The sequence below is a fragment of the Falco punctatus genome, assembly GCF_963210335.1.
Source record: "Falco punctatus genome assembly, chromosome: 2".
Lineage (NCBI taxonomy): Eukaryota > Metazoa > Chordata > Aves > Falconiformes > Falconidae > Falco > Falco punctatus.
In genome coordinates this window covers 91,448,016-91,464,256 of record NC_137581.1, presented here as the reverse complement: position 1 = coordinate 91,464,256, position 16,241 = coordinate 91,448,016, and the positions used below count along the sequence as shown (strand labels likewise).

Genomic DNA, 16,241 nt, shown 5'->3' with positions numbered 1-16,241 from the left:
TCTCATAGTAGAAGGGGTGCTCAGCATTTCAAAGAGTTACAAATCTACTTGCAAGTCTCCAATTTAGACTTATTTCTAGACAGTTTTTAGTTATTTATCCTCTTCCTCTTCAGTGGTGGTGATTTTTCCTACTACCCATCTGTAGGCCAAAATCATACTCCTCCTTGTATTAATGCACTCCCTTCTCTGCATCTGTTCCACAGCTCTAATTATTTTTCAGAACACAACCAGACCTGTGCAGTGTTACCCACCTTAGATGTCATTAAAATGTTGTACAGAGTCATTTTCTTTCTTACTAGAAAAGGTCCGGCTTGGACTGAATTTAATTTGCCTTTTCTTTTGTCATGGTTGGACCACAGGGGTGGTGCAGAACCACTGGTTATCTCCTCATTACATGCTTTTGTACTGCAAGTACAGCAGTAATCCTCCAGCTCAACACTTCTTTCTGTACCACATTCTGACCCTGTGCCTTTGATGTAGTGGCACATGGGATGCGGTTAATGGCATGCTAACAGATTAAACATCTAAACTCTTCCTTTTGCTATAACTCTTTGATACGCAAACAGCAGCCTTTTTTTTTTAATTATTTGCAGCTGCTTTGATTTACCTGGAATAAGGATAGTGACTGCTGCTTGGACTGCGCGGCGAATTATGTTATCCATTGCAAACATCCAGTGGGGCCTTATTAAGTGATTTCTTAACACTTTGTTCACCTATAAATAAATAAGCAAGTAAAAGTAGCAGCAAACAACATTTGTTCACACCTTAGAAAAGAGGATCTTGTTCTCCAGTAGTCAGATGAAGTTTTATAAATTAACAACTGCTTGAGTCACTGAAACCCTCCCACCTTTGAAAGTCTAAACAGATTTGACAGTTTTAGGCTAGAGCTTTCAAACTGCACCCAGACAGTGACATTCAAGCCCCTCTACAGTACCAGGAAGAAGAGGAGTGAGGAAGAGGGGGGAAGCTGCAAACCCCTGGGGCGAGCTCTGTCCAGGAAGAATTCCTTTCCCCCTGCACTAGGCAAGGAACTCACTGCATCCTGAAATCCAAACAGCACCAGATGAATCTGATTGATGGAAGTGCTGTCAAAGTCCAAATCCATTTTCAACTTGGATATGGTAGAAGCCATCACTCTCTGCTCAGGAGAGTGTATGAAGTCCCTCAAAATCCCAATAATTTGCTTGATGTGCGCCACTGAAAGCTGCAGTTCTTCAGAGCTCTGGAGAAAAGATAATGTATATCAAGTAAATCCCAGAATCATTAAACATCTAATCAGTAGCAGTAGTATTTTTAGGGTTAGGATTTGTAGCTTTGTCTGTGTATATTTCACACTGATGCACAGAAATCACAGGACTTTTGTTTCTGCAAAGCCTTTATTTTCTACCTTTTTCTAATTAAGAGTTTTTTTAATAGTAATTCCTATTTCCAAAAAAAAAACCCTGCTACTGTGGCTGTCACAAAGGGAAGAGGTTCCAGAAAATATCTACACATTTCTGCAACGTACTGCAGAGGGCAGCTCTCCTCCATGAAGAGTGAGTCAAAAAGCGACCCAATTTTTTTGGATGCTATCCTTTCAGTAAGCTGAATCTGGACTTGTATCCAATTATGCAGACATTTTATTTCCTTAGGCAAAAAAATATATGTTTATATATGGATTTATTGTAAGTTAGAAAAAGGTCTAAGATTACACAATGACAGGACTCAAGCATTCACCCTATGATTTGCAGTCCATAACCCCCTACAGTTAAAGCCATCCAAGTGCCTGCAAGAACAATCACCTCTGTAATTAAAAGGTAAAGGAAGGGAGAAGTATTACATAAATTATGAAAAAGAGATAATTCTAGCAGTGCTGGAAAACAGCTGGAGACTGAGATATGAACTTGCTGTTGCTAAACGACCCTTTATGCTGGAAAATGTTTAAAGCCCTGGTTATTCCTGACTAAGATCTCACATATAAATTTTAGTCCCCTGTGAGACTACAAAGTATTTTGCAGTTTAAGCTCAGAGCAGAAATCTACTCCAGCTGCTCCCCCAGACTGAGTTTGTGGGCCTTTCTCTCGGTCTGTAAAGCTCTACAGGAGCCCCCCAGGTGTGGGGCAAGCTGACCTGCACCGCCAGGCAGTTTGCAGGGGAAGCGAGCCGTGGGGGGGAAGCAGATCCCTGTGCCGGGTGGAGCTGGCTGCCCCCACACCAGGCTCGGCTGGAGCTGCTGCACGTGCCTTTGTGCTGAGACCCACGGCGGGCCAGGGATACCAGCAGAGGGGTCAGCAGGCTCCCCTTTATGTGGATACAGTCCAGGTGAAAAACTATAGCTTTGGTAAGGATAGATAACATCAGTGGCACATTAAAAGCAGATGTCAAGAAGGAAAGGCTGAGCAATCAACTCTGTTGCTGGTGTGTGGCATTGCCTGGCTATGGGTTAACTGAACATAGGATTTTTCTTGCTCCTCTTTACAGTCACTAATCGTTCCCACTCAGTTCTTCCCTGTACACAAAATCTACCTTAGCTTTTTTTTAAGATTCATATACTGTGTTCTTGGCATCTAGTTTACATATGCTTTGAATTAAAAATTGTTAATTAGTTCTCTATCCTTACAGCAAATCATTCCTGTTACTACCGGGTGTTCCATTTCCACATCCTTAAAAGCTAAAACAAAACATAACATCAAAACGACCCTACCCCCAGGGTACTCAGCTCGACAACCTCTGAAAAGACCAAGAGTCCAGCAGCAGTCAAACGGTGGGATTTGCTACCCATTCAGACAATAGTAAATGATTCACACAGTTACAGGTCTCAAAGATTAAAGATACTCAGAAGGAACAATCCAAGCACCTTTGTTTATTAGTTTTTAGAAAAGGCATACTACTACCTGGCTTGTAATTTTCCTTTTGACATAGGAAGTGAAAGTGAAAGAGCTGAAGTGAAATTACCTGTGCGATACAGTCCTGCAAATTGGAAACAACTTTATTCTGTTCTTCCTTAAGGATTTTATATAGGATTGCTCGGCGTTCGCTGTCCTTCCGCAGCAGAAACAGACCAGAATCTTTATCCTCAATGGAAGAAGCACTCCTGTCCTCTGAGGCCTCATCAGGCACGCTGTGTCAGCAACCAGGCCACATGCACAAGAGAGACCTCAGTATTAGCAACACTGTAGTACTGTCAGAAGCGAGCAGGGACAGTTTGGAGGTTAAAAAGCGACTTAAATTACAGCAGTGGACTGATCAGACTGTTAAACACTCGTTCTGAGGCAGAAGATGGCTCAGATACTCAGCTGGCGTTAAGCCTCACTGAAGCCGAAAGTGCAAGGCTGAATTCATCCTGCATCAATGTCACACAGCACTAGTTCAGTTTGGGGGAGGAAAGCTGAAAACCCTGGACTGAGATAACTATTCATTTTTTCTGGCCCCATACTGTAACATACTAATTTTAAAGTATCGCTTTGTGCTCTCGGAGCAGCAAAACTCTGCTGCCCCTTTCCCACATTTTTTCATGAGTACACAGAAGGGTCAGCTCTTAGCTAACTCCTGAATCCATATCCACTCAGTCAATAAGACAACTGACAGTCACTGGGAGTGGGGGGGAAGTGTATAAATACATGGAACTCTTAAGGATAAAAATCATTGTTCATTAATTAAATATAGACTATATTTAAATTAACTGGTAAGTTTGCTATGCAACTCGCTGTTTAATACACCTGCTTTATTGCCCTCAGATAAAATAAAATATGAGTTAAATCCACATAATCCCTCATGGGTGTCGAGTGACAAGCAAATACTTTACCTTAGTAAATGGGAAATGGGATGCTTTGCCTGAATCTCTGAAGTGGATCTCTTTGGTCTTTCGAAAAACATGTCATGCTGTACATCAGAGTCTGGTGAAACAGAGCCATGCTCACTGCTGCTACTGCCAGCCTGTTCTCCATGGATTGGCAGTGGGAGGGATATATTACGATTATAATCTATGAACAGACATTGTAAAACATGTAACAGAACAAGGCAGAATAGGGCAATGTGCTTAAAACAGCCATGATCATCTTCAGTGATATCAAGACATCATTTTGCAAAACTGCTGAGGGAGAGGTAACCTTGTTGATAGAATGCAGCAACACAACTCAAAATCATTGTATGCATAAGCAATAAAATGTGTGAACGAGCTAACTGCTGAACCCAAAGACGGCAAAGCAGCTATGCTCATATGAAATGCCATTTTGTTATCCTCTCTTGCACGCACGCACACTTATACATACACACTTTCACCTTTGGTGCCCGTCTTACAAAGTGGTACAGTGGGATATACAGCTGTTTAAAGAGCCTGAACCAAACCAGCAGGTTACCACCAGCTGCTCCACCACAGCCATATCTCTAAGCAGAGAGCGCTCTGCTCCCCACCCTCCACACCTCTGCCTGCCTCTGTTAATGGACGTATATCAGCTCCCTCTAGGACACCAGAGGCATCTGCCTCACTCACATGTTCCCTCGCCCTCAGTAAGGACTTTCTCTCAGCACTAGCCTGAAGGACATCTCTTGCCCCTTTCCAATTCATCTTGAAAGTAAGAAGAAATAAAAAAATAACAGATACTGAGAGCTTGCTATAATCCTGATTGCCAGTTTGCAGCTCTGTGATAGGAAAGGTAAGAAAGAAGTTCCGCCAACTCAGAATGCAACACAACCATGGAGCTAAAATATCACAAAAGTTTTTGATGCTTGTCACTACAGATTATGTGGAGGTGGGGAAGGAAGAGAGCTAGAAGTTAAAAGTCGTTCAGACAGCTCTGACGTACTCCATGGTACACCACTGATGTTCAAATGGCTGAGGTTAAACAGTCACGGAAATTAAACAATTTATGTCACCTTGTGGGAACAGGTTCGAGGCATCTCAGCAGTACAGAAAATTGAAAGCTGCTGTCCCGAGAGTAAGGGCTGAGATTTGCTCGGGGCTGCCTTTATTACTGGAAAGAAAAAAGGGATAGAGACAGGATGGAAAAGATGGGGACAAAGACAAGGAAACTGGTGGTGAGGGAAACAGTATAGGGAGGAGACAGAGAGAACAGCTGTAGCTGAGATTGTGGCCACTGCTGGGCCAGGACCTGCCTTACACCCCCAAACGGCCCTTGGCGGTGCCTGCCGCAGCCAGCACACCTTTCCCCAGCTCCCGCACAGTGAAGTGCAGATCCCTCTGCAGCCACGTTGCCTTTCCCTCCCCTCACCCCATAAACAGGTTTCACAGCCTTTGTCCCTTCTGCTCGTGTCCATGGCCGGCACTGAACTTGCTTCTTGCTGCAGCTCAGTGCTTAACCCTGCAGCACCAGACCCTCAGGGCATCTGAAGGAGCTCTATAACCTCATCAATCGCAGGAGAAGAGAAGAAAGGGGGAACGCAGGAGGAGGCAGGGGGTGCAGAAGACAGCTGCACCTCCCCAGGTATTTGACGAAGAGCCTGTTGCTCCCAGGGCAGCTAACAAGGCAAGCTCCACCTTTTCTAATGCCATGCAGTTTTTTTCTGGAAAATGCCCTCAGGCAAGGGCTGAAAAGGCCACAAGAAAACTTCATTGCAGTGGGGCAGAAGGCTACAGCCTGCCAATAGCTCCTGGCTGCCACCGCCCTGGCCGAGCAGTGTGAGCTTTCCCGTTGCCCCATGTAACCGCAGGGATCGCAGTTCTCAATGCCCCTCAGGACAAGAGGTGCCCATTTCATTGCTGAAACCAATTCAGCTAGATGTTATAAATCCCTTTCTAGTTTTCCCCTTAGAATTCTGTTCTTTCAAATGTTCCTTGCTGAGGGGAAAAAAGCTCAAAGAGGGAAGCAATTCCTCTTTGTGTGTGCACGTGTGCGTGCAGACAGGGGAAAGCAGCAGCAAGGCCAATTTTTTTGCCTCTTTTTGATGGACAGTTCCTTCAAACACTAACAATTTATTTGGCAGGTCTATATTAAAGTTTATTATCTTACCACTGAGAAAGTGGCTGACATATTGGGGGGGGGATGCAGACAGGAGGAACATGCTAGTCAGAGTAAAAAACCCACTAAACAGCTACTTCAGCAACTATGTGCCAGATTTCCAAGTTCCGTATCAAGTTTGAAAACGCTGACCCATGTAGACCTGAACACCTAACAGACACCTAACAAGCACCTACTCTACAAAACTCAGATCTTGGAAGTGTATATCATTGTGAATCTAAAATGTAAAATTCCTTTGGAAAGTCTTCACCAAATGCCATTTTTCTAAGTTTAGTTTACTGTAAATAAGGCATTTATATCTGGGGAGAGGAAAAATAGGGTTGGGAGGTTTTAGCAAGCAAATGCAAAATAAGCAAGCCACCATATTTTGTGGGAATTGTTAGATTTAAATATGTCTAATCACAAATCACATGCACTGTTAACAGTTGAGTTCCTGCTGCTTTCCTGGCACATGAAATGTCCTTTGTAAAAGAGAGTGCTTAATGATTCCAATCTTTTATATAACACTTAATGATGATGTTGACTTGGATTTGGCTGGTAATTCCTTACCTGAAGGCCTGAAGGCAATTCTGCTTTTCTTGCCCTTGTTTACTTGTTTCAGGAAGGAATCTCTGAGCAAATCAGATGCTGTAACACGTTTACTAGGATCAGGTTCAAAACACAGCAAAATAAAGGCCTTTGTTTCAGCAGACACCGATTCTGGAATTTCAGGATGAATTTTAAACATCCCAACCTGCAAGTAAAACACAAATACAAATTATTTTTACTAAACAACTGCAAGGAGACCATGGGCCAAAGCTTTTAGTATGACCTCTCACATCTGCTCTGGGTCTCATGGAAAAAGGGGTGATCCAGATACCCACACAAAGCAGTGAAGTGACAACAAGGTTCTAATCCTGTTCTACTTCATTGCAAACATGGTATAAATATCCATATGGTATTACACAAAATGTCAATGTATGGATGTATCCAACCATCTGCCTTCAGGCAATCTTGGGATGTGGACATTATCCACACGACGGTGCTTAAATGCTGCTTCTCCCACCAGCCACAAATCCCTCCAGCTATTGCACAGGCTTCCCATCACCCCTGTCCAGTACTGCGTCTCTCAGTTGCTGACTCCTCCAGCACATTTGTGCCCAGAAAGAGGAATAACATCCTTCCTCCTCTAGCACTGATTGCCGGAGGCCTGCACCTGTTCTGCTCCTGCTGCTGCCAAATTTCCTTGTACTAATGCTCACAGTGACCTTGCCAGACCTTGTCACCACCCCTGGCACTCGGGCCAGATGCCTTCCCTAGCTTTTCAGCATTATTTAACTGAAAAAAATCACATGATGTTAAATCTTTGGACAAGACCCCCCACTCTTTAAGTAATGACAAATGAGCTTCTACAGGTTGCTCCCTGGTGATTTTTCCAGCTCCTTCGCTGCCGTCTTATTCTCTAATGCCAATCTGGCATAGATGTTTTGAAGAGAAAATTGTGTAACACATGTACATTGTATGGCATGTACCTGGCAAGATTATGGCTTGTAGTCTCAGCATCTTTACATAAAACAGGCTCTCAAGAACAAGCAGAAAGACAGTGGCCCCAAGGGAGATGATAGCCCAGCAGTTAAACAAGTGCCAGCTGCTTTTCAATAATCTCATTATACAGCTGCATTAACACACTGTGGCACCATTAGGCACTCACAATAGTGGTTCAGCTTCTATGCAAGCTGAAGCAAAAAATGCTGAGCAGTCTGCTTCTGGTTGAATGATTAGTGCAGAATATAAAATGCTAATAATGTATTAAGGCCTTCCAAACCATGACTCTAAGCACGTTGAAAACCCAGTACTTCCTGCATGTAACATATCTGACATTATGTGTAACACAAACATACACAACTTGCTAACCTCCACAATTTAATTGATTTATTTAATAAATGAACTGAATAAATAAACAAATAAATAGATGTTATGTCCTGTTGGCAGGATACAACATCTATAGATTTACCTTGTCTGATGGAGCATCTTTATCTGATTTGTAAAACCACATGCACATATTGGACAATGCTTTATAAATGGGGTATACAGTTTCACCACTTTGAAACATCAGACCAGCAAGATTTTTGCTTTGGAGCAGAGAGAGAAGACAGACACCTGCTTGCAGTGCTCTGAAAACTGCTCTTGACATGCTCATCTCCATGGTCAGCCCACTCCTCCTTCTGCAGTCTGGCGACAGGCTCACACAGCCAGCTCCAGCTGGGGCAGCAGCACAAGCTGATAGCACTCTGCTACCAGGTTATACACCCTTACTCAGTAAACAAGAGCCAGGACAGTCCAAAACAGGACCAGGAAATTTGAATGCATGTCTCTGATCTTACCTGAATCTCTGTAGCTCAAGGGGAGTAAGTTTTGCCCCAAGCATCTGGAAACTCTGTGGCAACGTTTGTTTACCTTATACCCATCGAACGTCATTTGTTCGCACTCCTTTCACGCCAAACCAGATGCGCACATACAAGGCCCATAGGTGAAATACCACACAACATACACTCAGTCAGGAATTATTTCCAGTTCCTGGTTCATTATAGCACCTTTTCTCTACTTTGTCCGACTCTTTGGTCATTTGCAATTTCTACAGTGACTGCACAGCCAGACTCAGACCTTCCCTCTCCTCACCTGTCCTATGTACGACAGAGCGTGCATGTGTGGAGCTGGGGACCTCAAAAGTTTGATATCCTGAGTTTTCCAGGTTTCTGTTCTTTTTACATGCCAGCCCAGTTGGTCTGTATCATTCCTGGCTTCAAACCTAGCTCCCAGCTTGGTTACTTTTATTACACAGCAAAAAGAAATCACGGTTTGCAATTTATGGTGCCCAGCAAGAGGCAGTTCCAAGTAGGTCTGAGCAGAGCCAAGAAACAGAAAACAAAAGCAATTGCCTGACTGTAGCACATTAACACTGTCTGCAATAACAGCACTAAAACCTCTGCCACATCCAGAAGGGCAAGAAATCTATTTTAAAAAAATGGCAGTTCTGAAACTTCAGAACACAGCTCTATGGACTGGAAGTGCTTAAGGGCAGGACGCAGGGACACACACAATCCTGCCAGAGCTCACCTCATGAGCCTGCGCACACCTCATCAAACACCCAGAACTGAACCAGCGCTTCCTGACAGTTCAATAAACTGTGCTGAAAAACAAGACATGTAACTCACTGAACAGTTCAACTACGTGCCAGATGTGTAAGATGAAAAGGTATCTGCCAGCAGAACCACATCTGACATATACAGCCATGTGGGAAAAAGTCTTTTTCCATGGCTCCCTCAGGAAAGCTTCAGGGAACCAAGCCATATTCACCCAGGCAGCTTCGTTTGAAGTAGTGTCAGAAGTTGACAGCACCAAGGTGACATTATACCGTAGAAATGACTACATGAAAATGCATAACCATGCCTTTCTTTGCCTTTTAGCTATGGTGCATGGGAAAACTCACAGGCCTAATACGATGCATGGCATTATATGCCATGATGAATTGCAGCCCAGCTTATTATACTTATTGATAAAGATCTGATTTTGCTACCATGGTTCCATTAATTATTCTACTAATGCTCACACAGTGACTTTCAACAACATACACAAAAGAATTAGCAATATTCATAATTTAAAGCAGTTTGCTAGGTTATGGATGTGATATTTTCCCCATTATAAGAATGAGGACTCTGAAGCCTAAGTGAAAACGTAAGTACTTTGCTACAAGTCTACTGCAAGCCAGTGGTATTCCAAAAATTTTCAGTCTGTATATCACATTACCACATCAAAACTTTTATACTACTGCTAGTTTTAGAGTGAGAACAAGTAACTTTTTTCAAATACATTTATTATCAAAACTGTCTGAAGCATTCTCTTCTCAAGTGTTAATTTGTACAGTTGAAAACAGACACATTAAGAGAAACAAAGTACTAGAGGAAACAGTTTACCGGGAGGTAGCTTTGATCCAAAGGATTTAGGATGTAAAATACAGAGTATTTTAATCCTTCAGTACATACCAGAAATCCTGGAAAGTTAGCCGACCCTCTTCCACCATAGCTTCCAACCATGTTGCAGAGAGTGGGCCTTTGAAAGACAAGGCAAACAGATACTCCAGGAGAGAGGCTTATAAAAAAAAAAACTTAAAGGAGCATAAATAACTTGGTTATCATTATTGGAGAGACTGGCTGCCAGGAAGGAAATCATAAACCAAAAGCAGGAGATGACAGAAGTAAGAGGGTAGAGAATATTAGTTTTCATAAGTCTTCACTCACTTTTCAGATTGCTGCTCTGAGTCATGACCTGTTTCCAGCACAAAAATAAATTATTGCCCCCAAGAGCAACACGGCTTAGAGCAGAGAAGGATCATTCGGTGAGAGTTAAGAACACAGCTGAGACCGTGGCTTCGTGTAACCACATAACAAAAGGTTACTACCAGTTAAATTAATATTAAAAAAATAAGTTAGTTTTTGAAAATTCATGAACTCTATAGCAAAAAACCCTGTACTTACTTTAAACATTGCTGCTTGAGGCTCTCCTAGTTCATGAAATGGAGGTTTGCCTGTTGCCATTTCAATAATGGTACAACCTAGTGACCAGATATCAGCGGGTGCACCGTATCCTCGCGGTCCTTTATCGATGATTTCTGGAGCCATGTACTGCAAGGTTCCTAGTCAGGACAAAAAGAACAGTCAAGTGTTATAGTCTTTATTCTTATTAAAGAGAATTAGCACACCACTAAGCAAGCCAAAAACATGTCAAATTCAACCTGTATAGCCCAAATATTTGATTTCCCATCTCAGGACTGAAAACTAGACAGAAACTTATGTGTTAACATCTTTTCTATACCCCACCTTCCCCCCCTCCTCTTTCTAATACAAGGCTTCAAACTGCTGAAACTATATTCACCACATAATTCAAATGCTTCCTCAGAACATCAAACAATTTTTGCAGATAGCAAATTGTAAAGATTATGCACGTAAGACGTGATGAAAACCTGTAAAGTGACAGATAGTGTTCATAGGAATATTTTTTCGAATGTTATCCCCTTATAAGGAGAACACTAGTGACAGGGAATTTTAAAAAGTTACATTTTTTTAATATAATTTAATTTAGTTTTATAATTAAGCAGCTATTTTTGTAAATAGAAGATAATAAAGATAATGCTTCAAAACAAAAAAAAAATCAAGTTTTACACAAAAACAATCAAGGTTGTAATCAAGGTAAATCAATTACATGATAATTAAAAAAATAAGGGAACCCATCATAAACTGCAGTTTGGGAAGTCTTGAAGTCTTTTGGATGTGCTTGGGATTTATGACATCCAAGGTTAGGGGAAAAAAAAAGAAAGAAAAAAAAAAAGAATCCATTGAAACTTCTAAAGCTATACATGTTGGCAAAATAAGATCCTGCCTAAGCCTATAGTTGGCTCTTAACAGATGAATTTGAATGTCTCTGAAGTTTGCCTGTACACAGTACACCTGTCAGGTCTGTCGTGACATCTTTAAATTATTTTTTGTTCTGAAGAATGCAATAAAATTACACTGTGGTAAAGCTGTGAACCATTAAGTAAAGGGCATCTGATGAAGATAAAAGAGATTGGATATTTACTATGTTCATTAAATGTGACTGCCGTAGAACAAAAGTTCAAGCCACAGCTTTGTTCTCAGGCTGTGTCTCTTGAATGGAGGGGTATAATGTTTAAACCACTGGAAGCCTCATTCTTCTAATCATGTGCTTGTATTACACAATGCCTAAACCCCACAGAGTTTATGTGCCCAGTTAAGGAACAAAACAAATTGCAAGCGACCTTTTAAGACCCTCTGGACTATAGCTACCTGCTTATTGATTTTAAAACCAAAATGAGCACTTAGGTAAAATACTTATTCTCATGGTAAATTGCATCTCTGAGGCACAAACAGGGCTGCAAAAAAAAAAATAAAAGAACAAAGAAGGGCACAAGGAAAGATTTTCCTCTTTTTATTACAGTATGGCGACTTTTCTTCAGATACAGTTTGTCCATATACCATCTCTGACAACAACCAGTTGCTAAAAAGCCACTAAAGGAGTATGTAAAACACAGGCAAAGACAGAATGATTTTCCTCTAGCATCCCCTCCAACCATAACAGTAATCAGCCATAATAGTGGCTTCCTGGGCCAAAATTAAATTTTGGACTATGACTTTTCATAGCCACAAAAGGGTCTTCTTCCATGACTTTGACCTTATCTTATGGAATCTCTTTACATACTTAAAAGATTTCAAAAAATCCTGTACAAACGAGAAGCACAGTATAACTATACATCACACCATGTGGAAGTGCACCTCCTTCCCATGGAGTATGACTGCATTGAACCATCTAACAAAAATGGCAAAGACAAACATTGCAGGCTCTTTTCCAGATACCACAGGAGATCTGTACATATTTGAGAATTCTCCATCCATTTGCATAAGCAAGATGATTTATGAGAAAATTATTTGTGGAATAACTTGTTTGGAAAAAATGATGAAACTCCTTAAATGAATGCTTCAGTAGCCAGCATTTAACCAGCTCTGTTCAGACATACTGTCGTTTATATATCTTTCTGTTGTAGCATCTATAAACTGAAGAGATTGCTTCTTGTAGCTCTTCATTTGTAACAAAACATTCAAACGCTGTATTTCTGATTCCAAACTGGAAAATAACACATTTTTTTCTTCTCCTTAAAGGACTTCGAACTTAACTTGATTTGACTCTAACTAAAACCTTAGCAGCTTTGCAGGAAATAATTTGTTTCAAATGCCTGCAGCTAATACGATGTTGATCTCATGAGATATTGATGCAGACATCACATGCTGTGTTCAGATCATGTAATACAGGCCCAGTTTCCCATTCACAAGCTTTGCTAATAATGAGTAAAAAAATCCTAGAAACGTTATTTCAGAACCTTAAGAATTTTATTTTCATGGCTTCCTTTGTAAGAAAGCTGGAGGAACTGCAGAGTCACTATCAGACAGGTAATGGGAAGCCTTGATTATCACTTAAACGGAGGTTGTCTTCTGTCTTCCACACACAACTGACGGCTGTGTCTGTGTACCGTTTACTTAAACTACAGGCCAGTATGAGGCTTCCAATTTGTGATACCAGCCTATGCATATGGCCATATAACAAGTGAAAATATCATGCTACCTATTTCTCCACTGATAAACGAACTGAGTATTTATGTGACAACATATTAATTTTTCAATGTGGAGTTTCAGCTGTTACTCAGCAAATCTTGTTTTTCCTGAATATTGCAAGTTTTTATTACTCTGTTGTACATGAAAGCTTTTCTGTAACATACCAGCCTCATATTTTCATGTAAACTGTTCTTTTTGCTGCTGCTAACACCCAACTTAGCCAGTTCGTTGGGTTTTATAACTAATGCCTCAAAACTGAAAGTATTTATAAGTTTGTGTTTGGGTTTCTGCACTTTTAGACATACTTGAAGAAAGTCTGCATGCCTGATTTTCTAACTAACTTTCTAATAATCTAACATCAAGATTATTAAATGAAAAAGTTGTATTCAAGTGTTTCCAAATGTAATTGCAACAAATCAATTGCTACTTAATGAAAAACATTTTAAATCAAAAGTATTACCCTATCACACTTAAGAAGTTATTTTTTTAAAAAAAGTAAAATGGAAGAAAATTACATTTAAAAAAACCCAAGAAAGATAGCAAGCCTGTGTTTATCGTGATCACACTCCCACTCACTCTTCCCTGAAAAGAGAGACCTAATCATGTTTTCATCACAAATCCAAAGAGCCTCTTGGTTTTAACTCTAAATCTATCATCAAAAACCTTATAAACTCTGCTAAAGTAGTCTTACCTGTAAATGTTTCGGTGCATGGATTGATTCCTGCTAGCCGTTTGGAAGTACCAAAATCAGATATCTTTACCACGCCACTATAGGTGTTCACCAAAACATTATCGCCCTGTGGTTGGGATGAGAGAGGGAGCAGGGAGGGGAGTTATGAGTACAGATTCCAAATTCCAATCTCAATATTCCTTGAAGTTTGCGGTTATCTTTGTGATATACATTTCTACAAAGGAATGTTCCAGGAGCACCAGGAAGAAAGGTTTGTTTTATTCTTCCCTTTTGTTTTAAGCTTCCATGAAATTCTATTGAAAATTCTACTTCAGGCTAGAGTGAAACTAACTTAAGCAAATAAGACAAAAAACAAATCACACAAGACACACTAAAGGAAAATTTACCTTTATATCTCTGTGTACAATCTGGTTCTCATGGAGATACTTAAGGCCTTCCAGAATCTGCTTGGTGTAAAATTTAATTGTAGGTTCTTTCATTGGGCCCCACTTAGATCTTAGGAGAGCTGAGAGGCTGCCTACAAGAGTTAAGAAGAAAGCGTACCAAGATAGTAAAATCCCCAAATCAACATGAAACAGTCCGGATTAAGACTTTGCTCAATATACTAACATAAGAGAAATGCAGTACCTATAATTAAGCACAATTCTTCCCAGATGCCTCAATATTTTTTTGCTGCTCTTGACTGGTTAATTCTTTCTTGCCAGCTTAGCTTCCACCTCCATGACAGGACTGAAAGTTACAACAGGGCTGGAGGCATCTCCCTCACTTCAGTCTAACAGCTGTTGAGACTAGGACTAGCAACCATTTAGCCTTTTATGAAATAAAGACTAAAGATAACACTGTATGATGTTATACACTATACTTCAACAACCACTTGCATAGGCAAAGGGAAGCTGATTTACTTGAGATTGGGAAGGATGAATTTAAAAGGAAAGAGTCTTTCCCTTGCAAATATGGGATTAACTTCTGGAAATATTCAGAGACAGACAGAAGAAAGCTCCTGAAAGAAACCAAGTAATGAACGTCCAGAGTAGGAGATAGGTCATCCACACTTCCCCTACTTGTAATAAAACTAATCTTTTTCTAAATAACACAAATATTTTAAACATGAGGCAAAATAAAGAATTTTGCTTTTTCTGCTCATAATAAACTAAGTGTAGTGGGTCTACTTAATGTCAGACAAATTCAGCTAAAGGGATATTCAGTCCACAAGAAGAGCTTTCTAGAGTGAAGTTTCCTCAAAGAATCCTGCATAATCTGAACAGCTGGTTCCTTTTTAAGACTAGCGGCAGAGTTTAAAATATCTGAGTTGGTTCAATAATATCTTGACATTAGCAACTAATCACAGCACACTCTACTGTGCATATATGAACAGGAAATAAAAGGTATGTAAACAACACTAGCTGACACTTTTAACAAGTACAGGAAAACAAGTTGAAGTGATAAATTCATCACATCTGCATGCATCACATATGTTAAAGTGTTTCAGCTTCCAGGTGAAAAGGTCACAGGGAGTAAAAAGTTAAACAACTTCTCTATGTTCAATGCTCCAGATGTATTTAATTACACATTGAATGTTTGTGTCTGGACCTTCCCCAGAAAACATGAACATTTTTTCCTGTTTTTTTTATTTCTGTTTTATTTTGCAGATTATATTCCTACAAGAATTTAATACTCGTTCTGACACATCCTTGACACTGAGGAGCAAATAGCAAAAGGGAACTTGAAACTTAGCCTAAAAAGGATATAGAGACACTTAACATCTTAAAATGTAGAGAAGACTGGAGGAGCAGAACTGGAAATTATGAGCAAGGGAAGCATATAAATTTACCTCTAATCTACCTAGGAAATAGCAGTGCTTTGTATATACTTAATTGCTCAGTCAGTGTTACTGTTCAACAGGAACTTAAAAGCTCCAGCCATCATTCAGATTCTCAGGCTAAATGGACTATACAGCTCTAACTTCATTATTTTATACCACACGAGTATTTGACACCAAATACTTTTAATGACTTTTCTCTAGGTTTATAATTATTACAGAATGGGGAGAGAGTACTGGGACACGTACATTTCAAATTATTTTTTATATGAGAAGAATGCCACCTGTAGTTAACATCTCAACAGAAAAACCATATACAGTGCACAAACATATTAAGTGCACATCTATTGGCTTTCACTAAGTTTAGAGTCCTAACTGCTCTTGCTTCCTTTGAAAGACTAAGCTCAGAATGATACTAACCTCCTGGCACCTGCTCCATAAAAATCTTAATGTATCCATCTTCTGAAACAGATCCAAGATACTGGACAATATTCCGATGCTTTAAATATTTATGCAGTGCTATCTCTTCATGAAGAGGTTGAGAATACCTATTTAAAAAAAAAAAACAACAAAACACAAAACCTCCAACCAACCAACCAACAAAGAATCGAGGC

General features: G+C 40.3%; 1 protein-coding gene across 2 annotated transcripts in view; it reads right to left on the bottom strand.

The window, feature by feature from the left end:
• Positions 1 to 16,241, bottom strand: part of MAP3K15 (mitogen-activated protein kinase kinase kinase 15) — a 100,707-nt gene that overhangs the window by 3,794 nt on the left and 80,672 nt on the right. The window contains exons 16-24 of one of the 2 annotated variants that reach the window (XM_080377611.1): positions 16,048 to 16,175; positions 14,195 to 14,325; positions 13,809 to 13,914; positions 10,472 to 10,629; positions 6,507 to 6,690; positions 3,785 to 3,962; positions 2,935 to 3,100; positions 1,037 to 1,222; positions 608 to 713 (exon numbers count right to left, since the gene is read on the bottom strand). In XM_080377611.1, coding sequence (XP_080233737.1) covers positions 608 to 713; positions 1,037 to 1,222; positions 2,935 to 3,100; positions 3,785 to 3,962; positions 6,507 to 6,690; positions 10,472 to 10,629; positions 13,809 to 13,914; positions 14,195 to 14,325; positions 16,048 to 16,175 — 1,343 coding nt within the window. The remainder of the gene's footprint in view (positions 1 to 607; positions 714 to 1,036; positions 1,223 to 2,934; positions 3,101 to 3,784; positions 3,963 to 6,506; positions 6,691 to 10,471; positions 10,630 to 13,808; positions 13,915 to 14,194; positions 14,326 to 16,047; positions 16,176 to 16,241) is intronic. The other variant, XM_080377612.1, reaches the window with a different exon arrangement.